This window comes from Coregonus lavaretus, assembly GCF_964263955.1.
Source record: "Coregonus lavaretus genome assembly, chromosome: 4".
NCBI classification, from domain to species: Eukaryota; Metazoa; Chordata; class Actinopteri; order Salmoniformes; family Salmonidae; genus Coregonus; species Coregonus lavaretus.
In genome coordinates, this window is record NC_139991.1 from 42,007,122 (window position 1) to 42,033,980 (window position 26,859).

General features: G+C 43.5%; 1 protein-coding gene across 1 annotated transcript in view; it reads right to left on the minus strand.

The window, feature by feature from the left end:
• LOC311127429 (zinc finger protein GLIS3-like) overlaps nucleotides 1-26,650 on the minus strand; it is a gene marked incomplete at both ends in the record, with an annotated part of 26,687 nt that extends 37 nt beyond the window's left edge. The window contains 10 exons of the mRNA XM_084159272.1: nucleotides 1-88; nucleotides 191-376; nucleotides 1,203-1,420; nucleotides 11,248-11,380; nucleotides 11,560-11,701; nucleotides 12,218-12,328; nucleotides 12,713-12,874; nucleotides 19,056-20,226; nucleotides 20,409-20,616; nucleotides 26,242-26,650. The exon at nucleotides 1-88 is cut by the window's left edge and continues 37 nt beyond it. Of these exons, the coding sequence (XP_084015398.1) occupies nucleotides 1-88; nucleotides 191-376; nucleotides 1,203-1,420; nucleotides 11,248-11,380; nucleotides 11,560-11,701; nucleotides 12,218-12,328; nucleotides 12,713-12,874; nucleotides 19,056-20,226; nucleotides 20,409-20,616; nucleotides 26,242-26,650 (2,828 nt within the window). The remainder of the gene's footprint in view (nucleotides 89-190; nucleotides 377-1,202; nucleotides 1,421-11,247; nucleotides 11,381-11,559; nucleotides 11,702-12,217; nucleotides 12,329-12,712; nucleotides 12,875-19,055; nucleotides 20,227-20,408; nucleotides 20,617-26,241) is intronic.
• Between the last annotated feature and the right edge of the window lie 209 nt (nucleotides 26,651-26,859).

Genomic DNA, 26,859 nt, shown 5'->3' on the forward strand with positions numbered 1-26,859 from the left:
CAATGGTCCACCGCACTGACATGTAGATAAGCGTCCTCTGACATCACTGGCACTGGCAGATCCTGTGACGCACCCTGCAGGTCATTTACTGTGGATGCAACACACACAGAGAGTCCTTGTTATACGATAGATGCAAATGACTGCATGTTTATCCGTACTATACTGTAATTGTACTTTGTCTCTTTATTACCTGTGAGCCCAGACGACAGAGCTCTTTGGGAGATGTCTAGTCCATTCTGAGTGGTAAATGTTGGAGCAAGGCTGTCATCAAACACTGGGGTTTGCATCAGGTGACAGGAGTTGGTCTGCTTGGTGGATTTGTGTGTATCATTGTTGTATGATGGAGAGTACACCATTTGGATCTGACCACTAAAACCTGAGGAGGAAAATAACAGGTACCTCTAGTTATTTACATTTTACGAATAGATGAAGGGGGAGACTGAGGAATCTGTTTTCCTTCTCTGGTGTTTCGCTCTTTTCAACTTTATTCATTGTTACTTCTTCCACAAGCACATTGGCTTCATATCTTGATATTCATATACACAAATAAATATGGTATAGATAAAAATAAAACCATTACAACCACCATGGTACCTTATTGAAGCACTATTACTCTATTAATCTGATACTACAGAACTGTGCTTTGAGTAGTTTGAAGCATTGTTCTTATCAAAACAACAGAAACGGTGCACAGCATGAACACCTTGTCAACATCAAGTGCTGCTGGCAAGTCCAGTGGGGAAAATGTGCTATCTATTTTCAGCTATGATCCAGAGAGTAAAGCTGCTTCTTCTTTCCTACATAGAAAAACATCAGCCACCTGCTGCACAACAGATAGCATTAAGCCATGATCATCCTATATCTGAGAGTATCTGTCATAACAGAATGTCAAACCACCCACACAATTATTTGATAGACTTTCTCCCAATAAAACGAACAGTCTCTCATTTCAGAGTAGGAATTTCCCTGAGGAATTGTACCATTGTTTTCTTTCCACAGGCACATTTCCACAGTCAAAAAGCTATGCCATCCTGTAGGCGCAGGTGTAATTCTATGCAGATCTCTGTGATGCATTACCAACCTGATCTGCTGTCACTTTTGACATTCCAGGGAAGGATATCTTCAATTTAGTACATTAGCACCTAATAGATGAATGCAGTGAAACATATTTGATGTACCTGTAGTTAGTAGGTGTCATTTACCTGGGTGGTGGTCTGCGTTTACTACAGGAGTGTGACTGGGATGACTCAGAGGTGTGCTGGTCTTTAGGGATAAGCCAGTGGGATGGTGAGTATGAGGAGTGGAGGGACCAGTCAGTTGGTTTTGGTATGACCTGGGGCTGAGGTGGTGGGGGGACCTATTGGCAAACATATCAGGTTGTTCAAGATACAGATGGAGACATATAATTTCATCTGCACACCTGCTGCAAAACATAATGATACTGTGTCACTGCCCATGCAGTAGGCCTATTTATTTATGCAACAACACACTCACTCATCATCACAAATTTTAAGCAAGCTATTTACAGTGCCTCCTAAAGACATGATTGACATTGGGAAAAGACGGTGGGCTATCAGCTGATCATTGATGTTGATGATTCATGTAAATCTGCTAGTTAGCTAGCTCGATTTCTTTTACTGATTGTGATTTACCTTTCTGTCTTTCTGTCTCTCTCTGCTGCATGTATCAGCCAACCAGACCGAATATTGATGATGATGTAGGCTAAATCAAGTGTTATCAAGTGTTAGTCAAATGTTATGCTGCTGTGGCAGTACTGTTGATATTTTAACTAAGTAGCTAGCTACACACTACACATTTGATCGGCGACAGCATCTCTCAAGCCATGTATGTTTGGATACCGGGTGTGCGCAATCTCTGTACAGGGCAGACTGGGAAAAAGGCGCAACCGGGCATACACGCAAGCACCAATCTCTGTACAGGGCAGACTAGGAAAAAGGCGCAACCGGGCACACGCAAGCTCCGTACAGGGCAGGTCAACAGGCACAACCAACTGACTGGGTGGGGGTCACTGGCGTACCACAAACCCCCACAGCCCATGCAAGGCGGGGGGGCCCACAGGCTTTGGGGGTGCCCAACCCCCAAAATGTATATACACTGCTCATAAAAATAAAGGGAACACTTAAACAACACATCCTAGATCTGAATGAATGAAATAATCTTATTAAATACTTTTTTCTTTACATAGTTGAATGTGCTGACAACAAAATCACACAAAAATTATCAATGGAAATCAAATGTATCAACCCATGGAGGTCTGGATTTGGAGTCACCCTCAAAATTTAAGTGGAAAACCACACTACAGGCTGATCCAACTTTGATGTAATGTCCTTAAAACAAGTCAAAATGAGGCTCAGTAGTGTGTGTGGCCTCCACGTGCCTGTATGACCTCCCTACAACGCCTGGGCATGCTCCTGATGAGGTGGCGGATGGTCTCCTGAGGGATCTCCTCCCAGACCTGGACTAAAGCATCCGCCAACTCCTGGACAGTCTATGGTGCAATGTGGCGTTGGTGGATGGAGCGAGACATGATGTCCCAGATGTGCTCAATTGGATTCAGGTCTGGGGAACGGGCGGGCCAGTCCATAGCATCAATGCCTTCCTCTTGCAGGAACTGCTGACACACTCCAGCCACATGAGGTCTAGCATTGTCTTGCATTAGGAGGAACCCAGGGCCAACCGCACCAGCATATGGTCTCACAAGGGGTCTGAGGATATCATCTCAGTACCTAATGGCAGTCAGGCTACCTCTGGCGAGCACATGGAGGGCTGTGCGGCCCCCCAAAGAAATGCCACCCCACACCATGACTGACCCACCGCCAAACCGGTCATGCTGGAGGATGTTGCAGGCAGCAGAACGTTCTCCACGGCGTCTCCAGACTCTGTCACGTCTGTCACATGTGCTCAGTGTGAACCTGCTTTCATCTGTGAAGAGCACAGGGCGCCAGTGGCGAATTTGCCAATCTTGGTGTTCTCTGGCAAATGCCAAACGTCCTGCACGGTGTTGGGCTGTAAGCACAACCTCCACCTGTGGACGTCGGGCCCTCATACCACCCTCATGGAGTCTGTTTCTGACTGTTTGAGCAGACACATGCACATTTGTGGCCTGCTGGAGGTCATTTTGCAGGGCTCTGGCAGTGCTCCTCCTGCTCCTCCTTGCACAAAGGCGGAGGTAGCGGTCCTGCTGCTGGGTTGTTGCCCTCCTACGGCCTCCTCCACATCTCCTGATGTACTGGCCTGTCTCCTGGTAGCGCCTCCATGCTCTGGACACTACGCTGACAGACACAGCAAACCTTCTTGCCACAGCTCACATTGATGTGCCATCCTGGATGAGCTGCACTACCTGAGCCACTTGTGTGGGTTGTAGACTCCGTCTCATGCTACCACTAGAGTGAAAGCACCGCCAGCATTCAAAAGTGACCAAAACATCAGCCAGGAAGCATAGGAACTGAGAAGTGGTCTGTGGTCACCACCTGCAGAACCATTCCTTTATTGGGGTGTCTTGCTAATTGCCTATAATTTCCACCTGTTGTCTATTCCATTTGCACAACAGCATGTGACATTTATTGTCAATCAGTGTTGCTTCCTAAGTGGACAGTTTGATTTCACAGAAGTGTGATTGACTTGGAGTTACATTGTGTTGTTTAAGTGTTCCCTTTATTTTTTTGAGCAGTGTGTGTATATATATATATACAGGTAAAAGTCAGTAAATTAGAATATTTTGAAAAACTTGATTTATTTCAGTAATTGCATTCAAAAGGTGTAACTTGTACATTATATTTATTCATTGCACACAGACTGATGCATTCAAATGTTTATTTCATTTAATTTTGATGATTTGAAGTGGCAACAAATGAAAATCCAAAATTCCGTGTGTCACAAAATTAGAATATTACTTAAGGCTAATACAAAAAAGGGATTTTTTAGAAATGTTGGCCAACTGAAAAGTATGAAAATGAAAAATATGAGCATGTACAATACTCAATACTTGGTTGGAGCTCCTTTTGCCTCAATTACTGCATTAATGCGGCGTGGCATGGAGTCGATGAGTTTCTGGCACTGCTCAGGTGTTATGAGAGCCCAGGTTGCTCTGATAGTGGCCTTCAACTCTTCTGCGTTGTTGGGTCTGGCATTCTGCATCTTCCTTTTCACAATACCCCACAGATTTTCTATGGGGCTAAGGTCAGGGGAGTTGGCTGGCCAATTTAGAACAGAAATACCATGGTCCGTAAACCAGGCACGGGTAGATTTTGCGCTGTGTGCAGGCGCCAAGTCCTGTTGGAACCTGAAATCTCCATCTCCATAGAGCAGGTCAGCAGCAGGAAGCATGAAGTGCTCTAAAACTTGCTGGTAGACGGCTGCGTTGACCCTTGATCTCAGGAAACAGAGTGGACCGACACCAGCAGATGACATGGCACCCCAAACCATCACTGATGGTGGAAACTTTACACTAGACTTCAGGCAACGTGGATCCTGTGCCTCTCCTGTCTTCCTCCAGACTCTGGGACCTCGATTTCCAAAGGAAATGCAAAATTTGCTTTCGTCAGAAAACATGACTTTAGACCACTCAGCAGCAGTCCAGCTCTTTTTTTCCTTAGCCCAGGTGAGACGCTTTTCGCGCTGTTTCTTGGTCAACAGTGGCTTGACACGAGGTATGCGGCAGTTGAAACCCATGTCTTTCAAGCGTCTCTTGGTGGTGGATCTTGAAGCCCTGACTCCAGCAGCTGTCCACTCCTTGTGAATCTCCCCCACATTTTTGAATGGGTTTTTTTTCACAATCTTGACTAGGGCGCGGTGATCCCTATCGCTTGTACACTTTTTCTGACCACAGTTTTTCCTTCCCTTTGCCTCTCTATTAATGTGTTTGGACACAGAGCTCTGAGAACAGCCAGCCTCTTCTGCAATAACCTTTTGTGTCTTTCCCTCCTTGTGCAATGTGTCGATGGTCGCCTTTTGGACAGCTGTCAAATCTGAAGTCTTCCCCATGTTTGTGTAGGCTTCAGAACTGGACTGAGAGACCATTTAAAGCCCTTTGCAGGTGTTTTGAGTTAATCAGCTGATTATTTTGTGGCACCAGGTGTCTTCAAAATGTAACCCTTACACAATATTCTAATTTTGTGACACACGGAATTTTGGATTTTCATTTGTTGCCACTTCAAATCATCAAAATTAAATGAAATAAACATTTGAATGCATCAGTCTGTGTGCAATGAATAAATATAATGTACAAGTTACACCTTTTGAATGCAATTACTGAAATAAATCAAGTTTTTCAAAATATTCTAATTTACTGACTTTTACCTGTATATATTTAGATTTCTTGGGGTTGGGGGCCCCCTGGAGGTTGGCCCAATAGAATTAGGAATTAGAATACTAGAATGGACATGAACCTTCTTATGATGGGATAAAGGTCAGGGAGTTGGTCAACCATGGTTTGCCAGTGCTGTGATAAGATATTGTGTAAAATAATGAATTTGAAGAATTTATCTGCACTGTTTGTTAGCTAGCTAGCCAGACAGTTTTAGAGGACTGATTCCATAATTATTTTCAAATTAACTGCCAATATGCCAACATTCCATTCAAACAATGCAGTCAATCCACAGCCATACACTGGCTGAAATCAGTAGATGATAGGATTTAGACAAGTTGTAAATCTAACAAGTACTGATATTATATAATAGCACTCTCAGCTTTCCAATATATATTTTTTTAGACATTTATGGTCTGTTTACATTTATTTTTGTCACGACTTCCGCCGAGGCTGCCCCCCCTCCTGGTTCGGGCAGGCTTCGGCGTTCGTCGTCACCGGAAGTACTAGCTACTGCCGATCCCATTCTCATCACTCCACTTGTCATGTCTTGTCAATCACACACACCTGGTGCTCATTCCCCTAATTAGTATGTGTATAAGTGTTCCCTCTGTTCCACTTGTCTTTGTGAGTGATTGTTTGTTGTGAGAGCGTGTAGCTCGGTTGAGGTACTATTCACTGTGTTTATGCCAAGGTGGATGTTTTCCCTTGTAATAGTTTCGTTTGACGCTTTGGGCATTTGATTTATGTAAATGGTATAAACTCTGGATTTCGGTATTTTACCTCCTGCGCTTGACTCCTTCATTCACACCTAGTCACAATTTTAGAGGCTATGTATACAGAAAATTGGTATAAAACCCGTATAAACTGTATTTATGATGATATGACAATATTTTAGGTTGACAATAAATATATTACACAATTTCTGATATATCACATGGTTTTGTTTTATTTTCCTGCATAAGTAAAATCAGGATTATGCCTCTACTGACATTAATTCCAATTAGACTGGTTTGGATTTATCCCTGACCAATATGGCTGCCATTTTCACCCCATTCTGGAACTTTGAGGGCTTATGACATAGCCCCCTCCCCAGATAGGATATGAACACGTCATAATTCATGTCAAAATAGTTTAGAGTGACAGGACATTTGCTGTAAAACTGCACATTTTTCTCTCAGCCTCATGGAAATTATACCACCACTCAAAAGGGCACTTTGGAGCCTGGAAGGGAAAAGGGGCATGTGCTCTGCACAGCTAGAGCCCTATCTGTGCATGTGCCTGCTTGTAAGGAGAATGGAGAAATACGCAATATCTCCTCTCTTTCTCTTCTTAACAAACCCTCAAATCTGTGAGCTAACTTAGAACAAATGAAATAATACAGTCAAATTTTACATGGTAAATTCATAAACACGAATAAGAATGATATAGAAAATGATGTTTTTTCAAACTGAGAAAGTTTATATTGCGAAGTGACGAAATGCGCATGAGCGCTATTTATCAAAATGAGTGATAATTGGTAACGGGTATATTGGGCAAATTTTTTTGAGTTCAAAGACAACTTTGGTAGTATTATAAACCTTAAAATACATTGTTTCTAGTAGGCTACAGAACTAGAGGGGGTGAAAAGCGTGGTGAAAAGTACACAAATAAGCATAAGGGGTTATGACACTTAAAGGGGTTTGGTGTTGACTTTCTGAACTGATTCTTATATTTTTCCCAATTATTGATAAAAGAGCTGATCTGATTGGACAAAAGGCCAATTTGTGAAAAAATATCAAAATTGGGCTGCCTGTGTAAACTATTGCTGAGTGATTAACCGAAATGTCGGTTATTTTTCGTTTTTTAAATAACTAATTGACTGACTTCGGTTCAATTATTTGAATTTCATTTTATTCGTTTTTTTCTGTGAGCTCAATAAGCACATTGTACAGTTTCTCTAGAGATAAATCAGCTCAAGCCTGAACTGTGCAATGTAGTAGGGAGTTGTCGTTTCCAACAGGTCAATATTCTACATAGTTTAGTGCAGAAAACATGGTATTTAACTACAATGACCATAATCCATTGCGCGCCTACTTGTCCGGTCTGTGTGTTTCTTTTATGCCTGCTACATTAAGTAAGTGTGGGGCAGACATGGAGCAAGAGAGTGAAGAGACAGAAGAATGTGCAATCGAGATGGATAGACAGCAGTGATTGATAGTTGGTATTCAGCAGTTATAAAAGTATGCCTTATTTACTTTGAAGAACTACTAAAATTGTGATTTTGTCAGACAGCATAGGCAGCAGCTCTATAGAGATGAGATGATGATTTGGAATTAAATAATAAAGTCATCAAATAAAACAAATGTAATATACACAACAACTGAAATATTGTAAAAATATTTTATTAAAGTAAAGTAATGTGAATCAATTATGGTTAATAAGTGATAAGCAGTAATGGGCAGTCACTACCATCATGGGATTTCTATGAATTGTTTCATTCTGTGTTGTTACAGCATTCAACTGAAATAATGCATAGTGCATTTGTTAAATAATCGAAACCGTAATCGAAAACCGTGATCTTTTTTAAAATAATCTAACCAAAACCGAACCGACCTCAAAAAGAACTAAATCACTCAGCACTAATGTAAATGCAGCCTTAGAGTTAGACCAACAGTTTAAAGTAATACAGAAATGATTAGTATTTGAGTTGTGGTTGGGATATATTGACCAAATTATTAGGAACGTTTTGGATGTATTTCACTTCAAATTTCACCAGGAACAAACATTTCACAGCTTTTTGGCCTGACCACACTGATATCTGACAAGTAAAAGTCTGTTTAAAAGAGTCCGCTAATTCATAACTGAGAGGAAGTAACATAGCACACCTCTCAGATTATAAATAACGCATGTTAACTAAGCACAGATATACGTTTCTTATTTGGCAGATGGTACGTGAGAGAAATCTTAATGACTTGTTTTAGTTCGTTTGCCCAGACTAAAATGCCTGATTACTTAAATATGGCAACCTTCTTTTCCCATACCAGGCATCAGAAAGTAAGAAAGAGGATATTGTGAAGAAAATCCTTAGAAGGAAAGCCAAACAATGAGTTGGATGACTGCTTTTATGGTGTATCTGAAAACCTTTTTCATTTTTCTTACTGGCACCAGGGTAATAATTAAAATAATTGAGCTGTTTACAATGCAATTGATTAAGGGCATAACCATGCACAGGCTGAATGAGGAAATAAAGAAATCACATAACGGCAGTGAAGAAAATATTTTACAATCGATTTAACATCTAGAAAAGTAATTACAGCAATCCTCTTCCAGGAGCCTCTGAAGGGTATTTTTCGGATTTTATGATTCACTTATTGAATTCCTGAGCCACTCTAGTTGGTGGCTATAGCATCCACTAATGCAGGCCCTAGAGACTGATGAGGCAAAGCAAGGCCTGCTTTCATTGGCTGATTGTGTACCCAGAATCCTGTGGTGAATGTTGTGGCCTACTGCTGCTACCAGGACAATCAATCAGTGTCAGTGAGAAGCCATGAGCATCTGGCTGCCCAAAACTTCAGAAAACCCTCCTTCTCACTGCCTTTGAAGTGCATGGATGAAGGAATGTTTTTTTGTGGGCTGACCAGGCAACAGTGTTGCTGGCCATTCCCAACCTGTAAAATCTCTTCCCAACCGCTCTCTTCACAGCTGAGGTGCAGCAGGCCACAGAAAGCCCATTGGGGTCTTTCACAAGGGGAGAAAATTGTGCTTTATTTTAATCAGATTATTCTAACTATGAGCTTCTTGCCATAAAGCCATGACAACCGACGTTTAAGTACTTATTTGTTTCAGATCAGAAAAAAAGAGAGAAAATGGGAGAGGCATTTAAGTCAATCATGGCTACAGTCACTGTGCCAATGGGAACTCAAAATGAATAGAAATACCAAGTCGCTTGACCAACAGATGCAACTGGTCCTGCAGCAGGTTCTCTTCCCAGAAAGTAGATGTGAATATTTCAAAAACCAAACCACTTTAACTTCTTAAGGATCGGACCCTTTTTTTCAATTTCTGCCTAAAATGACATACCCATTTCTAACTGCCTGTAGCTCAGGATATGCATATTCTTGATACCATTTGAAGGAAACACTTTGAAGTTTGTGGAAATGTGAAATTAATGTAGGAGAATATAACACATTAGATCTAGTAAAAGATAATACAAACAAAAAAACATGCCTTTTCTATATATATTTTTGTTCCATCATATTTGAAATGCAAGAGAAAGGCCACAATATAATATTGCAGTTTAGGCGCAATTTAGAATTTGGCCACTAGATGGCAGCAGTGTGTGTGCAAAGTTTCAGATTGATCCAGTGAAGCGTTGCAATACTGGACTACATTTTCAAGTACATAACTATAGAGAACATACAAAAATGATATAGTAATACAAAATGTAAGTTTACACACTCCCAGGAATTTCATACATGATGGATCATTAGCTTATACACTAACTTTCACACATCTAGATGGCCGGGCGGGTTGGGTGTGGAGCCAGAGACAGCAGGGGTTCAAACTGTACAACCAAGTTCCTACATTTGAATATAAAAATGGATTTTATCGAACAAAACTATGCTACATTTTATCTCTGGGACGGGACCCTTAGGATGACAAATCAGAGCAAGATTACTGAATGTAAGTACATTATTTACCTTCAGAGGTGAATGTATCAAACCAGTTGCTGTGATACGTTTTTTTGTTGTTGTGCAACAATAGCATGGTATATTCCCACTGTAATAGCTACTGTAAATTGGACAGTGCAGTTAGATTAACAAGAATTTAAGCTTTCTGCCCATATAAGACATGTCTATGTCCTGGAAATTCTGCTGTTACTTAAAACAGTCATGCTAATCACATTAGCGCACGTTAGCTCAACCGTCCCGTTTACGGGACACCGATCCCATAGAGGTTAAACAGGATGGATGAGAAATATAACCATCTATTCACCATTGTCTGACACATTGTCAGAGTCAGACATTATGCATCCAGTGATGCCATTAGAACACATATTTCTCCGTCAATGTCTTAGACACACTGAGAAAATTATCTGCAAAAAGCCATCAATAGAGGTTCTTGAAGGGGCTGCGGCTTTCAACAGGACTAGGTAAGGTCTTTCATAATATACAGGTATAATTATTTCACCTGCAGAATTCCAAGAACGCTGTTAATTGATTACCCAGTAGGAGGGGAGAGAGAGTGAAAGACTGCTCTTAAGGTAATGACTTCAGAACTTTCATTAGCCAGCACTTGTCATAACTACGAAACACATTCATTGTAAATGCTTCAACCTTTACACAAGATCTGGGAATATAACTGTATTCTCAAAGTCTCAAGGAAGGAACATTGAACGCAGTGATAGAAATCCTTGCTCGACTCCTACTCCTACACATTTATTGTAAATTGATTACTGCATTTATGATGAGTAGCCTTCATTACAGAGATAAAAATATGTGACTAAATATCACTATGAATGATGAATGGTTTAAATAGTACCCACTTTTCTAGTTCAAGACTATCTCCTGCACGTTTTAACATTTAAGACAGAATTACAGTATAACATTAACTGTGCACATATCACTGTGGTGAAGTTTACACATAGTTTTAAAATGGAAATGTTCTCACCACCAATGTCTTAGAAAATGATTTCCACATAACTACCACAGCAACAAATACTAAGTGATTGTGACAGCTGCTAATGAATTTTCATAATTTGACCATAGGTAAAACACCATTGTATGAATTGTTTATCATAAATGAAAATGTTCCCTCTGCATATAAACAACCGGCAATGACACTAAACTGCCTCATAGTCAAAGCTGAATAAACTTCTGTGGTGAACTCAAATAGATTAGAAGACAAATAATAGTCGTTCTGCTGTGTGGGTGCAGTACCTGTAACTGTCCTGCTGGGAGCGCAGCAGAGCCAGGTGTGAGCTGTTTGAGGAGGGTTGGCGCTGTGGAACAGCTGAATGGACAGGGATGGATAGAGACACACAGTGGCTAGACTGGCCACTGGACAGCAATTCTATAAAACACAGACAACAAAATAGAGATATGGATACACTGGACAAGGCTACACACAACATAAACCCATCACCGAGACTCTAATTAAGAAGAATATACGTACATAATAGGCCTACCTAACCGAATAGGCCTACCTAACTCTAAATAAAGGCACAGTCAGAGCATCTGGAAGATGTGTACCTGTGTAGTGATCTAGGGAAGGGCTAGGGGATTGGCCCAACCTTCTGTCAATCATGTCCAGAGGAGAGAGGCTGGGTTTCAGGTGTTGGATGGTTAGGCAATCCGTTAATGCCTCTTGGCTCATGTCAACAGACAACCTCAGCTTTAGACCAATCACAGAGAAACAGAGGTACAGAGATCAGCATAAATGCAGTAGAGAATACACTAACTTGCTAATGAAAAAAGCTGTGAATGTGGGAGCGTTCGTACATATTTTTTATTTTTATAGAAACAGCCCACCTCCTGCGGCATGTTGTATCTATGGTGACATAACCTTAACTGTAAGATTTATTTAATGAGCATAATTATCCCCTACAGGGACTTTAATATGTTCTGAACATTACAGCGCAGCAAAGCAAATCAACTAACTAGTGAAGATTTATACAACAATACGTGGAGGCATACTGTGTTAGTGTACTGTGTAAGTGGATGTGTTTGCGATACAACAGAAGTGGGGAAAAGTAAGAGGCTGTGAAAGAGAGAGTGTTTCTAAAGAGCCATTGAGACTGTGATAAAGTCAAGTGGATCCTTTCACTGCAAAGTGTAAGTTCCTGAGGTTGATTGAGCGGATTATCAGGCCTAAGTGTAAAGAGTAGAGTCCAGGCAGCTCCATACTGACCTTCTTCCTCAACTGCCTCTCTTTGGAGGAGTGGGATTTGACGTGCTTGCGCAGGGAGCTGGGGTCAGTGTAGCGCTTTACACAACCAGGGATCTGACACGCGTACGGCTTCTGCACAAACATGCACACGTACACAGACAACTGTAAATAATGTCACAAAACCAACAACTTTCAGTTTCGACTTTCGGTGTGTGTGTCATTTAATTTGATTTATTTAGCCACGATAGTCCACTCACTTCTGGGTTCCATATAATCAATAAAAGCATACACATCACATAAAAGCTGTCTAGATAAAAGCACAGTCTACACTGAAGTATTTGTGTACAGCTTTTTTGAAGGTGGAAATGCTAGCTAGCTGCCATGTCCAGCTCGAGAGAGGACAAAAAGAGAGCGACACGAGAGAGAGAATAAGGAAGAAAACAGAGTAAGAGATCAGTGTCTCAATGTGTGCATGTGTTTTCTGTGTGTCTGTCTGAGACATGCCACTCAACTCACTGTGTCCAGGTGTGTGCGCTGATGCTTGGCTCGGTCGCTGGAGTTGCTGAAGGCTTTGTGGCAGCCTGGGTGCTGGCATAGATAAGGCTTCTCTCCAGTGTGGCTGCGCAGGTGGATCTTCAGGTTCTCCAGCCGAGAGAAAGCCTTCTGACAGCCTTCAAACTGAAACCAGTTAAGTGTACACTTAATATTCCTATCATGAACCTATTTTTTTTTATTTAACTAGGCAAGTCAGTTAAGAACAAATTCTTATTTACAATGACAGCCTACACCGGCCAAACCCGGACGACGCTGGGCCAATTGTGCGCCGCCCTATGGGACTCCCAATCACAGCCGGTTGTGATACAGCCTGGAATTGAACCAGGGGGTCTGTAGTGACACCTCAAGCACTGAGATGCAGTGCCTTAGACCACTGCACCACTCGCTGCGCCACTGTGGACCCCTGTACATCAGGGGTCCACAAAACAATATCCAAACATTCAGCATATCGAGAGCTTGGGACTATAAAGTTATATCTGCAAAAAGAGGATTCGGAGATAATTGGCTTTAAAGTTCCGAAACCTCATTGGTTTGAATGGTGTCATCAATGTTTATCTTGTTTTCTTTTGGACTTAGCAACATGAGTACTATATAGGTAGAGAACATTGTACAGAACAAGGGTATGTCAATAACCCAATTTTAATGCAGATAGAAGCTCTCAATATGTAAAATACCACTGGCAAACACTATAAGGTGTGGTGGTCAATGTAACCAGCAGGGGTCAGTATCTGTGTGTACACAGACTTCAGTCTGTAGAATCTGTCTTGTCTCAAGGGTCTTGTAGGAGCTAAATGTGTTGACAGATTAACTCATTGTAGAAACATGCTACCACCAACTGGTAGAGAGGTTAAGGTAGAGAGGGGTTTGTTCCTTGTCAAAAGGGCTTGCTCCCTGCCCAGGTGCCCTAACTGTCACAAGCTATGGGAGTCAGGAGTAGTGGATGGAAGCTGATCCAAGTCAGCAGAACTGAACAGCTCTCCTTTGTGCAGTGCTACCAGGGGCCGACTGGCCATCTGGCATTTTTGGCAAATGCCAGATGGCCTTCCACTTTTAGCCTATTGGGCCTGTCAAACTTGTTTTTGCAAAATGATCATTATCTGGCTAATAATGGGGGCCTCAAGAAATAAAATGGGCCGGTGTGTGTGGGGGCCTCAAGGAAAAAAATGGGCTGGCTGGTGTGTTAGAAATGCCTGAGCCGATTTCTGGTCCCAGTCCACCCCTGAGTACTACCACCTCACTGCAATGACCTCACCCTCAAGACATGTGAATCATCAGTTTCCTACTGTAAGTCAAGCCTAGTACTTTGCTCTCTCTCTCTCTCCAGTCAAGGGGCTTGGAATGTCCTTACTTCAACTTCACAGAGTAAAGTCATGGAACCATGACCCATTTTATTATTGTCCCTCCAGGACTGGATTCCTTGCATAGCTATACCTCTCCCTCAGTCTGAGCTGACCAACTACAAATTAATCAGTTCCTTTAATATTTGACTCATCACATTCATCTGCATTGCTAGGGGACATATTCCTTTGATTCACTCCTTTGATTCCTTTGATTCACGTAATAACGTAATGCTAACTTCAGACTGTATTTCTCTTCTGAACTCTATCTGAATCAACATTGCTGCTATCTTCTTGCAAGACAATATCGTGATGAAATTCAACTATCTAACATACTGTATTGGCAAAGTGCTACCTACTCAAGAGACAGTACACTCGAAGCTTGCAAACAGCAGGCACGAACATACACCCTGCAGAGCAAAACCACCAGCAGAGTACTGTCATTATGCCAAAACCCATTATGCCTAACCTTGACCCTCAATTCCAGTAAGGCCATTATGAGTCCTTCTGATGGGAACCATATGTTCATATTGTCAAAAGGAATGGAGTCAGACTTTATAAGCCTTAAGTCATTCAAGAGGGAGATAGGAAGGCAGATATTCCTGAGAATTCTATTAGTGCTCTATTAGTGCTCACCAGCCTATTGGGGATAGAAAATGTATTCTGCATGACTGTATCATAGCGAATGTGTGAATTTGGGGTACAATGAACAGTATTTTAGTGCTTACAGATGAGGTCTCCCATGCAATGATGACGATCTCTCTCCTTGTGGGTCTTTACCGCTGCACTCTATGTCCTGCTTGTCTGGGGACATGAGTAATGACCTAACAGAAGTATTACTGAAAGTGGAGAAAGCCACCACCTTTCCAACATTTTTCTAGTCTTTCACAAGTCTTCTTCACACACAGCAGGATATTCTGTCCAAATGCTCTCTAATACGGTGGCATACCAGGAAAGAACACCACGACCAGACACTCCAAACCACAGTGTAGAGAAAAGGATCAGCATCGGACCATTCAGACGGGCTAGCAGAAGAAAAACACAGGCCAGAGAGAATGAGCAGGATAAATAGTCATTCAGCCTGGGGATGGGAAGAGAAGTGAGAACCAGCATCACACACAAACACACTGCCAGGAGCCCAGCGGTGCCCAGGAGTGGCCCACCATGCACGCAAGCACACACACACTCTCTTGCTAATAAAGCTTAAAGTCCCCTTTTAGCTGCCGTGAGGGACAGAGGGTCTGAATAGACAGCAACATGGCTCCTCAGTGGAGCTGAATGCCACAGCAAGCCTCCTGACAGGTCCTGGCAGCCATGCATGCCCTGGGGAACAATGACCCGCCCACAGCTTGCCAGCAGAGTCAGTCTAGTGCCCTCTGTAGTGCCTCAGCCTCTCTCTTCTCTCACATCTCCACTCTCTCACATCTCCACTCGCTCACATCTCCACTCTCTCTTCCACTCTCTTCTCCACCCTTCCATGTTCCCGCTGTTCCATCTCACATCTTTGCATAACACTTTCCTTCCTCTTATCTACAGCTCCCTTTCTGATCCCCTTCAAACTCTCAAATCTCTAGAGATCCTGATTTGAGTCCAGGCTCTGTCGTAGCCGGCCGCGACCGGGAGACCCATGGGGCGGCGCACAATTGGCCCAGCGTCGTCCAGGGTAGGGGAGGGATTGGCCGGCAGGGATGTCCTTGTCCCATCGCGCTAGAGCGACCCCTGTGGCGGGCCGGGCGCAGTGCACGCTGACTCGGTCGCCAGGTGTACGGTGTTTCCTCCGACACATTGGTGCGGCTGTCTTCCAGGTTAAGCGGGCACTGTGTCAAGAAGCAGTGCGGCTCGGTTAGGTTCTGTTTCGGAGGACGCACAACTCTCGTCCTTCGCCTCTCCCGTGTCCGTACGGGGGTTGCAGCGATGGGACAGGAACTGTAACTACTACCAATTGGATACCACGAAATTGGGGAGAAAAAGGGGGTAAAATACCCACAAATTTTTTAATAAAAATAAAAATAAAAGAAACTCTCAAATTTCACCCCTCCTCACTCTCACATATCCTCTCCTCATGCCCAGTCAACTTCTTCTCTCCCTCTTCTCCTCTCGTCTATCATCATCTTCTTTAAATGCAAAAAGTTAGTTCATGAGATTTTGAGGTCTTTAAAACAAGCGCTAAAAACGGTTATAGAAACATGAGAATAAGCTGGTGCGTTAAAATACTTTGAAGTCTGAACTGGTTTCTGGTGGCAAAATCAAGTTATTTCCCTCCTTACGGTTGTAGAAATGGCGCTAAAAATCTTGGCAAACCATAAATCCCATCAGGCCTGCATTCTGTGGCGTTGTGGGCAGGACTAGAATTTCAAGCTGTCCATTGTGAGGGAAACTAAGTGGATTAACACGAACTACTGGGGTTGAATTACACCTTAACAGCTACAGTCTTCTTACAACAATAGAGATATGGTCAAATGCACACTGTGATTCCTCAAGTGAGCATACTACTCAACAACACAGGGACTTTTCATTAGAAAATAATATAGTTACTGTAGGAGATATAGTTCAAATTTCCAAGAAACTGTATGAATCTATTGCACAACATCTAAAGCTGTTCTGATAAGCCTGAAAATGTACCATTATTAATTATGGTGATAATTGTTCATCTTTTCAACAGTAAATCATCAAATGAACACAGAGCAAAAAGCATGATTAGCTAATGTGTTTACATAGGCGTTGCTCTTAGTTATTTCCAAATTATTATATATATTTTTTAACCTTTATTTAACTAGGCAAGTCAGTTAAGAAATAAGTATTATTTACAATGACGGCCTACCCCGGGCCAATTGTGCGCCGCCCAATCACAGCCAAATTGTGATACAGCCTGGAATCGAACCAGGGTCTGTAGTGATGCCTCTAGCACTGAGATGCAGTGCCTTAGACCGCTGCGCCACTCGGGAGCCCAGTTTGAAAACTGTTGGAAGTGTTGAAATCACAGTGATAAGGCATACACTAAATACACAGAGGAATCAACTATGTGTTAAGAAAGTGCTCAATCACCATCACACACTGAGAGCTGACAGGAACAAGTCATGGCTTGCCTGGTGTGTAATCAGATCTGCTCCATTGTGATGCTCCCGGCTGGGCACACAATAGGCCCGAGTGTAATTCTTGGACAATTGGCTGGCATGGCATCTAAGACAGTTTTAGTGAAGTAGAACTGGTTCTCTCGCTCTGTGAGAGTCTCTGTTGCCTGTCTAGCTCCTCGGCTCTGACTTTGATTGCTCAGACTGTTTTTGTTCAGTAAGTCTGGGTTTTCTGACAGTTTCTGTCAATTAGACTGACCTCGTTCTATTTCTTTTCAGTAGGACTTCTTCAGCGTATGCTGAAGTCAAGCCTGGGATGATGGGATGTTATATAATGGGTATGTCCAAATTGGCATTCTATTCACTATATAGGGAATATGGTGCCATTTCCGACACACCCAATGTCTGTTCTGTTTTTGGGCATGACCCTGGATATTTTCCCCTTTAACACATGATTTCATGGTACACAGACCCATCTGAATGCAGCTGCAGCCTCCATAGCAACGGGACTGGTTAGAAGTAATAAGTGAGTGTTTTGGAGCGAAAGGTCGACCGCAGGTATGCATCCAGTTAATAATTGTCTAACCAAGAAGCAGCGAAACGAGACAGAGAATGAGAATTGTTGGCCTCTTACTCATCTGAACTTCAAGTATGTTACCAGTGGGGTTGAGGGCGGGGGGTATCTCTACAATTGTCTAGACCAGGGATGTCAAACTCATTTTGCCCGCCGGCCGCATTCGGTATTTACCGAGGTCCGGAGGGCTACACTGAAAATTTGTTATATTTCCTTGCCGTCAAAATTAGCAAAAAAAAGTCCTGTATCCATTGTTTTTTAAATGTTTGATTCTCCTTAACTATTCAGCTTTCATTTAGGTGATTCATAGCAACCTGGAAAGAGTGAAGACTCTGTTCAAATGTAGGTCCAATATAATTTCTACAGTTTCGTTTAAGTTTTAGTAATTTGTAAAAAAAAAAAAAAAAAAAAATACAGGACAGGAAGGACATACAGTGCAGAACAACTCATCTGTCAACTGACTTTGGCTTTGAACATGGCATGTTGTCATGCAGTGAAATCAAAAGCGACTAGTGAAGAGGACTAAATTAATCAGAACCAGGTCCATGGCTTTCAGATGAACTCCATTCAAGTCTCTCTCTCCTTGGTCACAGAACCAGACCCAATCAGAACCGGGCCAGGGGGCATCACCTTCCCAGAAACCCAGCCAAGTCTGTCCCTGCCTGGCAGGTTCTTGGCTGCTGACAGGCCCTGTGACTACCTGGTAGAGTAGCTCAGAGAGAGAGAGATCTAGGAGAGAGAGAGGAGACTGTGGCAGAGAGCAGAGAGCAGGAGGCTGTCTGACTGGTGCCCTGCCAGAACTTAAGCGCTGCGCTGCCTTTGTGCTGATTTAATAACTACATAATTAAGTTAACTCCCATGTCAACTATCACAGAGCTGGACTAATTAGCCCGTGGCCACAGTTAAGAGGAGAGAGAGGCCATATTTCTGACCCCAACCTTCAGCCTTCGGCCGTACATCAGAGCACACAAAGGCCTTAAAGAGGTACAACATGTGTACTTCAAGATGTCTATTTCCCTCTAAACTGTCTCAGCAAGGCTATTAAGAGGCTGAAATGACATCTATAGCTCAGGTCTAGATGATTGGCTGGTTGACTCACAGTAGACAGGGGAGACAGCCTGGAAGGGAACTGGTGCACTCACTTCCCCCTGTAGCACACTTATGGGAAAAGGATGTTAACCATTGTGCATAAGATGGAATACCTGAGGTAGAATTTTGTTCAGGTAAAGCCAATGGATTCTCAAGTGGGTGACTAAACAGATTCACACTTGCATGGTATAGACAGTTTTGAGGCATTCACCAGAGATTGATTTGCTATGTACCGTGCACTTGTTGGGCTTCTCTCCAGAGTGGACTCTCATGTGGATGAGGAGTTTGTAGCGGGCGTTGAAAGGCTTGAACCTGCGTGGACATCCTGCCCAGAAGCAGGTGAAGTCCTCGCCCTTCCGTTGGTCCACATGGAGCTTCTCTATGTGCCTTACCAGCTCCTCCTTTTGGTCATACACAGCACTGCAGTCCAACCAGCGGCAGCAGTGGCCCCTACTGTATTCCTCTGTCTCCTCCTCCTCTTCCTCCAGCATGGGGAACGGGGAAAGAGGATGAGGCAGGAGGCTGACCCCATGCCCAGGGGGAGCTGGGGGAGCCTGCGAGACAGGGAACTGGGCCTGGCCCTGGATGTGGCTGAGAGGTCTGTGGAGGTGGTGGTGCTGGTGAGAGTGGTAGGGAGGCGGTGGGCCCTGCGGTGGACTAGCTGATCTGATGATGGTGGCCAACTCTAGCTGAAAGTGTAGAGATGGCACCAGGTCATTAGCGTTCCTGGCTGCCTTCTGTAGTGTCCCTCCCTCCTCTGGGAGACACTGCTGCTCCACCACCATGTTAGCCATCTGGCTCTCCAGCGCTCCGCCCTGCTCCAGCCTCTGCATGCGACCACACTCCGTCCAAGGGTGGGGGTCACTCAGTTGGGTCAGGGCCAGTGTGGAGCCTGGGAGGCTGAAGAGGCCTGGAGTCTGAGGATAGGGGATACAGCTCCCTCTCACCCCCAGGAAGTGGCCATAGACCTCAGGCTGGAGGGGTGAAAGGGTGTGGTGGGAAGCCGGAGAGCTCCGGGAACCATTGATGTAAGCCACCAGCGAGGTGGGCGAGGTGCGGATGATGGAGTTGAAGTCGATGCCATAGCCGTCTGACAGAGGGGACATGGAGAGGGCCCTCTTCTTGGAATGGGCTGAGTACTGCCGGGGGCTGTTGACATCCCCCCCAAACAGGTAGGAAGGCAGGGACGCAGAGTTGGAGATGCTGGTGCTCCCTGACATGGCAGTGCCAGGGGGCATGCTGAGCAGCTCACCGCCCTCGCTGCCTAGGGTGGAGCCCTGCTGTGGGCAGAGTGGAGGAAGGACCCGGTAGCCATAGGGCCACTCCTGTCTGCCACTCAGAACTGACTGGGTCTCTGCTAGGCTCAGGGTGGTGGAGGCCAGCGACTCTCTGGAGAGCAAGGACCTGAGGCACAACACTGTAGTATGTGAGTAAGGATAGCAGTACCAGGAAAGTTGGGTAGAGTTTAGTATCACAGCTGTTTAATAACGTACGTGAATTTTGTTTAAAGTATCACAGAAATCAGTGTAATGAAAAGAGTTTGCAGGTATACTCCCTCACCTAGAATGGTGCAGATGTTGACTCACCTGGCATCTGTGTAGGGTACCACCAGGCCTTGTGGGGGTTGGGGGTCTTGGGGGGTGTGTGGTACCAGAGGACCTGAGGTGTAGGCCTGGGTGCTCACAGGAGACACTGGGCCCAGGCTCTGGACCACCATGGGACTACTGGTGACCCAGAGGTTGGCACCAGCCGGCTGGCCCAACACCTGCATACTTGGTCCTGAGACAGAGTAACCTGGTAGAGACAAGTTCACCATTAGAGGGTTGAGGGTTCTCCACCAATGTCAAAGTATACAGGGACATACAGTGAGGGAAAAAAGTATTTGATCCCCTGCTGATTTTGTATGTTTGCCCACTGACAAAGACATGATCAGTCTATAATTTTAATGGTAGGTTTATTTGAACAGTGAGAGACAGAATAACAACACAAAAATCCAGAAAAACACATGTCAAAAATGTTATGAATTGATTTGTATTTTAATGAGGGAAATAAGTATTTGACCCCTCTACAAAACATGACTTAGTACTTGGTGGCAAAACCCTTGTTGGCAATCACAGAGGCCAGACGTTTCTTGTAGTTGGCCACCAGGTTTGCATACATCTCAGGAGGGATTTTGTCCCACTCCTCTTTGCAGATCTTCTCCAAGTCATTAAGGTTTCAAGGCTGACGTTTGGCAACTCAAACCTTCAGCTCCCTCCACAGATTTTCTATGGGATTAAGGTCTGGAGACTGGCTAGGCCACTCCAAGACCTTAATGTGCTTCTTCTTGAGCCACTCCTTTGTTGCCTTGGCCATGTGTTTTGGGTCATTGTCATGCTGGAATACCTATCCACAACCCATTTTCAATGCCCTGGCTGAGGGAAGGAGGTTCTCACCCAAGATTTGACGGTACATGGCCCCGTCCATCGTCCCTTTGATGCGGTGAAGTTGTCCTGTCCCCTTAGCAGAAAAACACCCCCAAAGCATAATGTTTCCACCTCCATGTTTGACGGTGGGGATGGTGTTCTTGGGGTCATAGGCAGCATTCCTCCTCCTCCAAACACGGCGAGTTGAGTTGATGCCAAAGAGCTCGATTTTGGTCTCATCTGACCACAACACTTTCACCCAGTTCTCCTCGGAATCATTCAGATGTTCATTGGCAAACTTCAGACGGCCCTGTATATGTGCTTTCTTGAGCAGAGGGAACTTGCGGGCGCTGCAGGATTTCAGTCCTTCACGGCGTAGTGTGTTACCAATTGTTTTCTTGGTGACTATGGTCCCAGCTGCCTTGAGATCATTGACAAGATCCTCCCGTGTAGTTCTGGGCTGATTCCTCACCGTTCTCATGATCATTGCAACTCCACGAGGTGAGATCTTGCATGGAGCCCCAGGGCGAGGGAGATTGACAGTTCTTTTGTGTTTCTTCCATTTGCGAATAATCGCACCAACTGTTGTCACCTTCTCACCAAGCTGCTTGGCGATGGTCTTGTAGCCCATTCCAGCCTTGTGTAGGTCTATAATCTTGTCCCTGACATCCTTGGAGAGCTCTTTGGTCTTGGCCATGGTGGAGAGTTTGGAATCTGATTGATTGATTGCTTCTGTGGACAGGTGTCTTGTATACAGGTAACAAGCTGAGATTAGGAGCACTCCCTTTAAGAGTGTGCTCCTAATCTCAGCTCGTTACCTGTATAAAAGACACCTGGGAGCCAGAAATCTTTCTGAATGAGAGGGGGTCAAATACTTATTTCCCTCATTAAAATGCAAATCAATTTATAACATTTTTTACATGCGTTTTTCTGGATTTTGTTGTTGTTATTCTGTCTCTCACTGTTCAAATAAACCTACCATTAAAATTATAGACTGATCATTTCTTTGTCAGTGGGCAAACGTACAAAATCAGCAGGGGATCAAATACTTTTTCCCCTCACTGTACAGTAGGAAATACAATCACTTGACATGGTTTGCTTGAATTAGACCATATACTTTACAAATAAAAAACCACATACTGTATTAATGATTAAGGGTCTAAAATGTAGAGTGGAATTTCTTAGGTCTCATGCGGGCTCTAAATTAATCAACACTGTTTCAAGTTTATGTTCAACTAGGAATATTATAAAAATCATAATAAATAAGAAGCCTTTACATCTGAGCACTCCAGCCTCAGCCTTCCAGTGTTGCTGCTTGTGCTAGACTAAATTCAATCAGAATCGTTCGACACAGCTTGAAACAAGATTTAAGAAAACATAAAAAATTATAATAACTTTCTTAATTATGGAATCAAGCTATTCAACGTAAATTCTAGACAAAGATAATAGAGAGACGATTGTGGAGAACTCTCACTGTGTATTAATTGTAGTGAGAGTGGTTGAGGCATTTTCATTTGCATCCAACCATTGTCATCATGCTTGACACACATTTCTTTAATTTGTACTGGCAGTATCTGACTTTGATAGCGATGCAATGAATCCAAGGTTCAGGGTCTGTTCATCTCCATCACAGTTCACTTCACCATATTAACACAGCAAACTGTGTTTGCACACCAGGGACCCATTAGAAAGATATCTTCAACAGAAATCAAACACAAACCTGACGTTTTTTGTCTTGTTCAATAGAAACGTATGAATACTGGAATTCAACCTAACAAACCTGAACTGCCCAGAGACACTTTCTGCTCTGTTAATTACTAATGAGATTTTTTTCTTCCTATTTTTCCTCCATCGCTCATTTAGGGACATGTTTTCTGCTTGGTTAATTATCAATAAACAGGCCAGGGAGAAAGGAGTTCTGGGGAAGAGCGGTGGTTCGGGTGGGAGGACAACATTGAAGTGAAGTGAAGTATGAAGACGTCTATGTAAATCAGTGCTACTTTGAAGAGTGGCGAGAAGAGAGGGGCTGATTGAAAAACTGTTTACAACATATCACTGTAAGTCTGTCTTCTGTTCTGGGACGTGCACACTGTGATCTTTCAATTGAAAGGGAGGAAGAGGTCCTCCATACAGGTCCTTGGAGGGCATAAGTATCAGGTTTTAAATAAATAGTTTATGGTAGGGAACATTTAGCTAGCTATTAAATAACTGATTCCTTTAATATGGTGCTTTCAACTTACATTTTTTAAATTTTTAGTCATTTAGCAGACGCTCTTATCCAGAGCGACTTACATTATCTTTTTATTTTGGGAATCGAACCCACAACCCTGGCGTTGCAAATGCCATGCTCTACCAACTGAGCTACATCCCTGCCGGCCATTCCCTCCCCTACCCTGGACGACGCTGGGCCAATTGTGCGCCGCCCCATGGGTCTTATTTGGAGTGACATCCTCACTTGCAAGTGCACCTAGAGAGGACCACTAACCTAAGGTCTCGAGGGTCACACTGTCATAATGAGGGGACAAAGTCAAGACTGATCAAGTCAATTACAGTTATGGGCAATTCCACGGTAACGGAATTGCTCTGAGATTCAGATTCTACTTTACTTTACTTTGACCCCTTTTTCGTGATATCCAATTGGTAGTTACAGTCTTGTCCCATCGCTGCAACTCCCGTACGGACTCGGGAGAGGAGAAGGTCGAGAGCCATGTGTCCTCCGAAACACGACCCTGCCAAGCCACACTGCTTCTTGACACACTGCTCGCTCTACCCGGAAGCCAGCCGCACCAATGTGTCGGAGGAAACACTGTCCAGCTGGCGACCGACAAGGAAATCGCGGCCAGCCAAACCCTACCCTAACCCGCACGACGCTGGGCCAATTGTGCGCCGCCTCAAGGTCTTCCGGTCACGGCCGGCTGTGACACAGCCTGGGATCGAACCCGGGTCTGTAGTGACACCTCAAGCACTGCGATGCAGTGCCTTAGACCGTAATTGATTTCAAAGTTTAACAAACTGTACAACTCTATGCACAAGGACTACTTTTAACAATTTACACTGAACATTTTACAAAAACCCATTTACTGGAAGAACTGTGCAGATGCTTATAGCCACTCCCTGTATATAGCCATGTTATTTTTACTCATTATTGTTATTCGTTATTCATTATGTATTTATTCCTCGTGTCACTATTTCATTTAAAAAAAATATTTTATCTTTATTTTATCTCTTTTGGTTGTTGAACTACAGTAAGTGAAGTGGATTTACACCTGGTAACAGAATTGAGGTAATGAAATTTCATCATGGGTCCCTGATCTGTACTAGACAGAAATGCATAATTATAAATATGAATGTCATTCTCTTCATGGTGATGTATCCTGAATAGATACACAAAGGTATAAATATGCAATATCCTCCTTTGCATATTTGGGTATTATTCTACACACTGGCTATTATTTTAATGAGCTCCGCCACCAAACAAGACAACATTTGGTTGGTCCGGACCGGACCAAATCTTAACCAATCACAGACGTCTATGTTTCACAAGTTTGGACATCAAAGTACAGCACAGTAGAGTTCAGTAGAGTACAGTACAGTATAGTCAAGTAGAGTATTCTTCAGTACAGTACAATACAGTTCAGTACAGTACAGTACAGTAGAGTATGGTTCAGTACAGTACATTATAGTGTACTCAACTCTAGTGTGCTCTACTGTGTACTGTACTGAACTCTACTTTTCTTTACTGTACTGTACTGAACTATACTCTCCTTTTCTTTACTGTAGTGTACTCTACTGTGCTCTACTGTACTGTACTGTAATATACTGAACTATACTCTACTTTTCTTTATTGTTGTGTAGTCTACTGTGCTCTACTGTACTGTCCTGTAATGTACTGTGCTGTCCAAACTTGTGAATCATGGACGTCTATGTCTATGTTTGGGCCAAAAAAAGGCCGGTACAGAAAGACTTGAAATCAAGTCTGGTCTGCACCAGGCCCCCCAAAAATGTCTGTGGATGTTGAAATCAAGGCCAGGGCAGACTGACCAAATGTAAACTACTTGTCAACGTCCATGGACGTCCGGTGTCGGTCAGTGCTTAGTGGGTGAGGAACCTGGTTACAGTAAATGGAAAGGGAGGGGGCTCATGGGTAGGTGTCAGTAAGAGCCGGGAGAGGGGACATTAATTGGAGAGAGAGAGAAGAGAGAGAGGGAGAGAGTGAGGCAGGGCTTGCCCAGACTTTTCACACTCTTGCTTTGACCACCAGATGACAGAAAGAGAAAGAAAACTGTTATCAGTTGAACATAACAGAATGCCAGTGGAAGGGAGGACAGTAGCAGGTGACCCAACTGTGTTTTGTGACTACTTTGATTTCCCATTGTAGCCAATTCAATTGCAGAAATTCTGTTATGATTTGTTTTAATCACTTAATAATTTATAAACAAAATTGATATCAGTAAAAACACTATAACTAACTGATAGGTCTTTACTTGTCACTTCTGTGAACTGAAAATATCTTAAAAGATATGTGGGTTTTTGGTAATGGAATTTCAAGGCACAAGGCAATGTTTGTTAAACTTACAGAAGGCAGAACAAATTATCCTAAACTAAATATAAGTGTTGATATTAGTTGGCAGGGGTCTTCAACATTATTGTGTTTTGATGTATTTCTAATAGCTTTTAAAGCTGTTTCTGGTAGATGTTTTCTAAGACCTAATTTCAATCTGTTTGAAAATAAATCAAAGCCTTTGCTTATTCCTAATTTCTAGGATGGAAATGGTTGAAAATAATATATATATATATATGTCTTAATAAAACATGTAATATACTCTTAGCCTTCATTTGACACCCAATTTGACATGCTCCTATGAACTTCACATGTTGGTGCTCATGGGTCCTTTTACATGGAAATGACCTTATCCTACACAAAAGGTCAAGACATCACTCACATATACACTGATGTGTAAATGTATTAGTCTGTATGTAATACTGTCTATCGGCAAAGCCTACTAGAACTTACCTTTGACACCACTGTCAGAGCAGTCAGACGCCATGCCCTGATTGGTGGCTGCAATGCTGATGGGTGGGAGTTGAAGGGTGGGCACTTGTTGCCATGACATCTGTGAGACACTTGACACATTTGGCTGTTTCCCATTGGTCAACATCTGCCTGCGGAGGCTCGGGGCAGGAAGCAGGACAGAACTCCCAGAGTTTGTCCCGGAGCTGAGGGGTACCTGGGAGTGGTGGACACCCCCTCCTCTGCCCCAGCTGCTACCCACCGGAGAGGGGCTCAGGGTGGCACGGTATCCCGGGGACAGGGTGGTGTGCATAGGCATCCTGATGGAGGGGGCCTGCTGTCCTGTGATCATGCCCAGCGATGGGGTTCCACCAGAGGGGGAGACCAGGAGGTGACAGCCCTTACCGTTCATGTTTGACCCAGTGTCTTCTTCACAAACAGCCTTGGTGAGTTTAGGGGAATAGAACAACTTTTCCCACAATGCTCCTCTTCCCAAAAGCCATGCTTGAATCTGCAGAAGAGGAAGATCAGTGGCTAAATCAGCATCTCATCTTCAGGCCCTCAGTGGTCTATCCATATGGACAAAGACATCTGAAATATATCAGTGAGACAGGCACACAT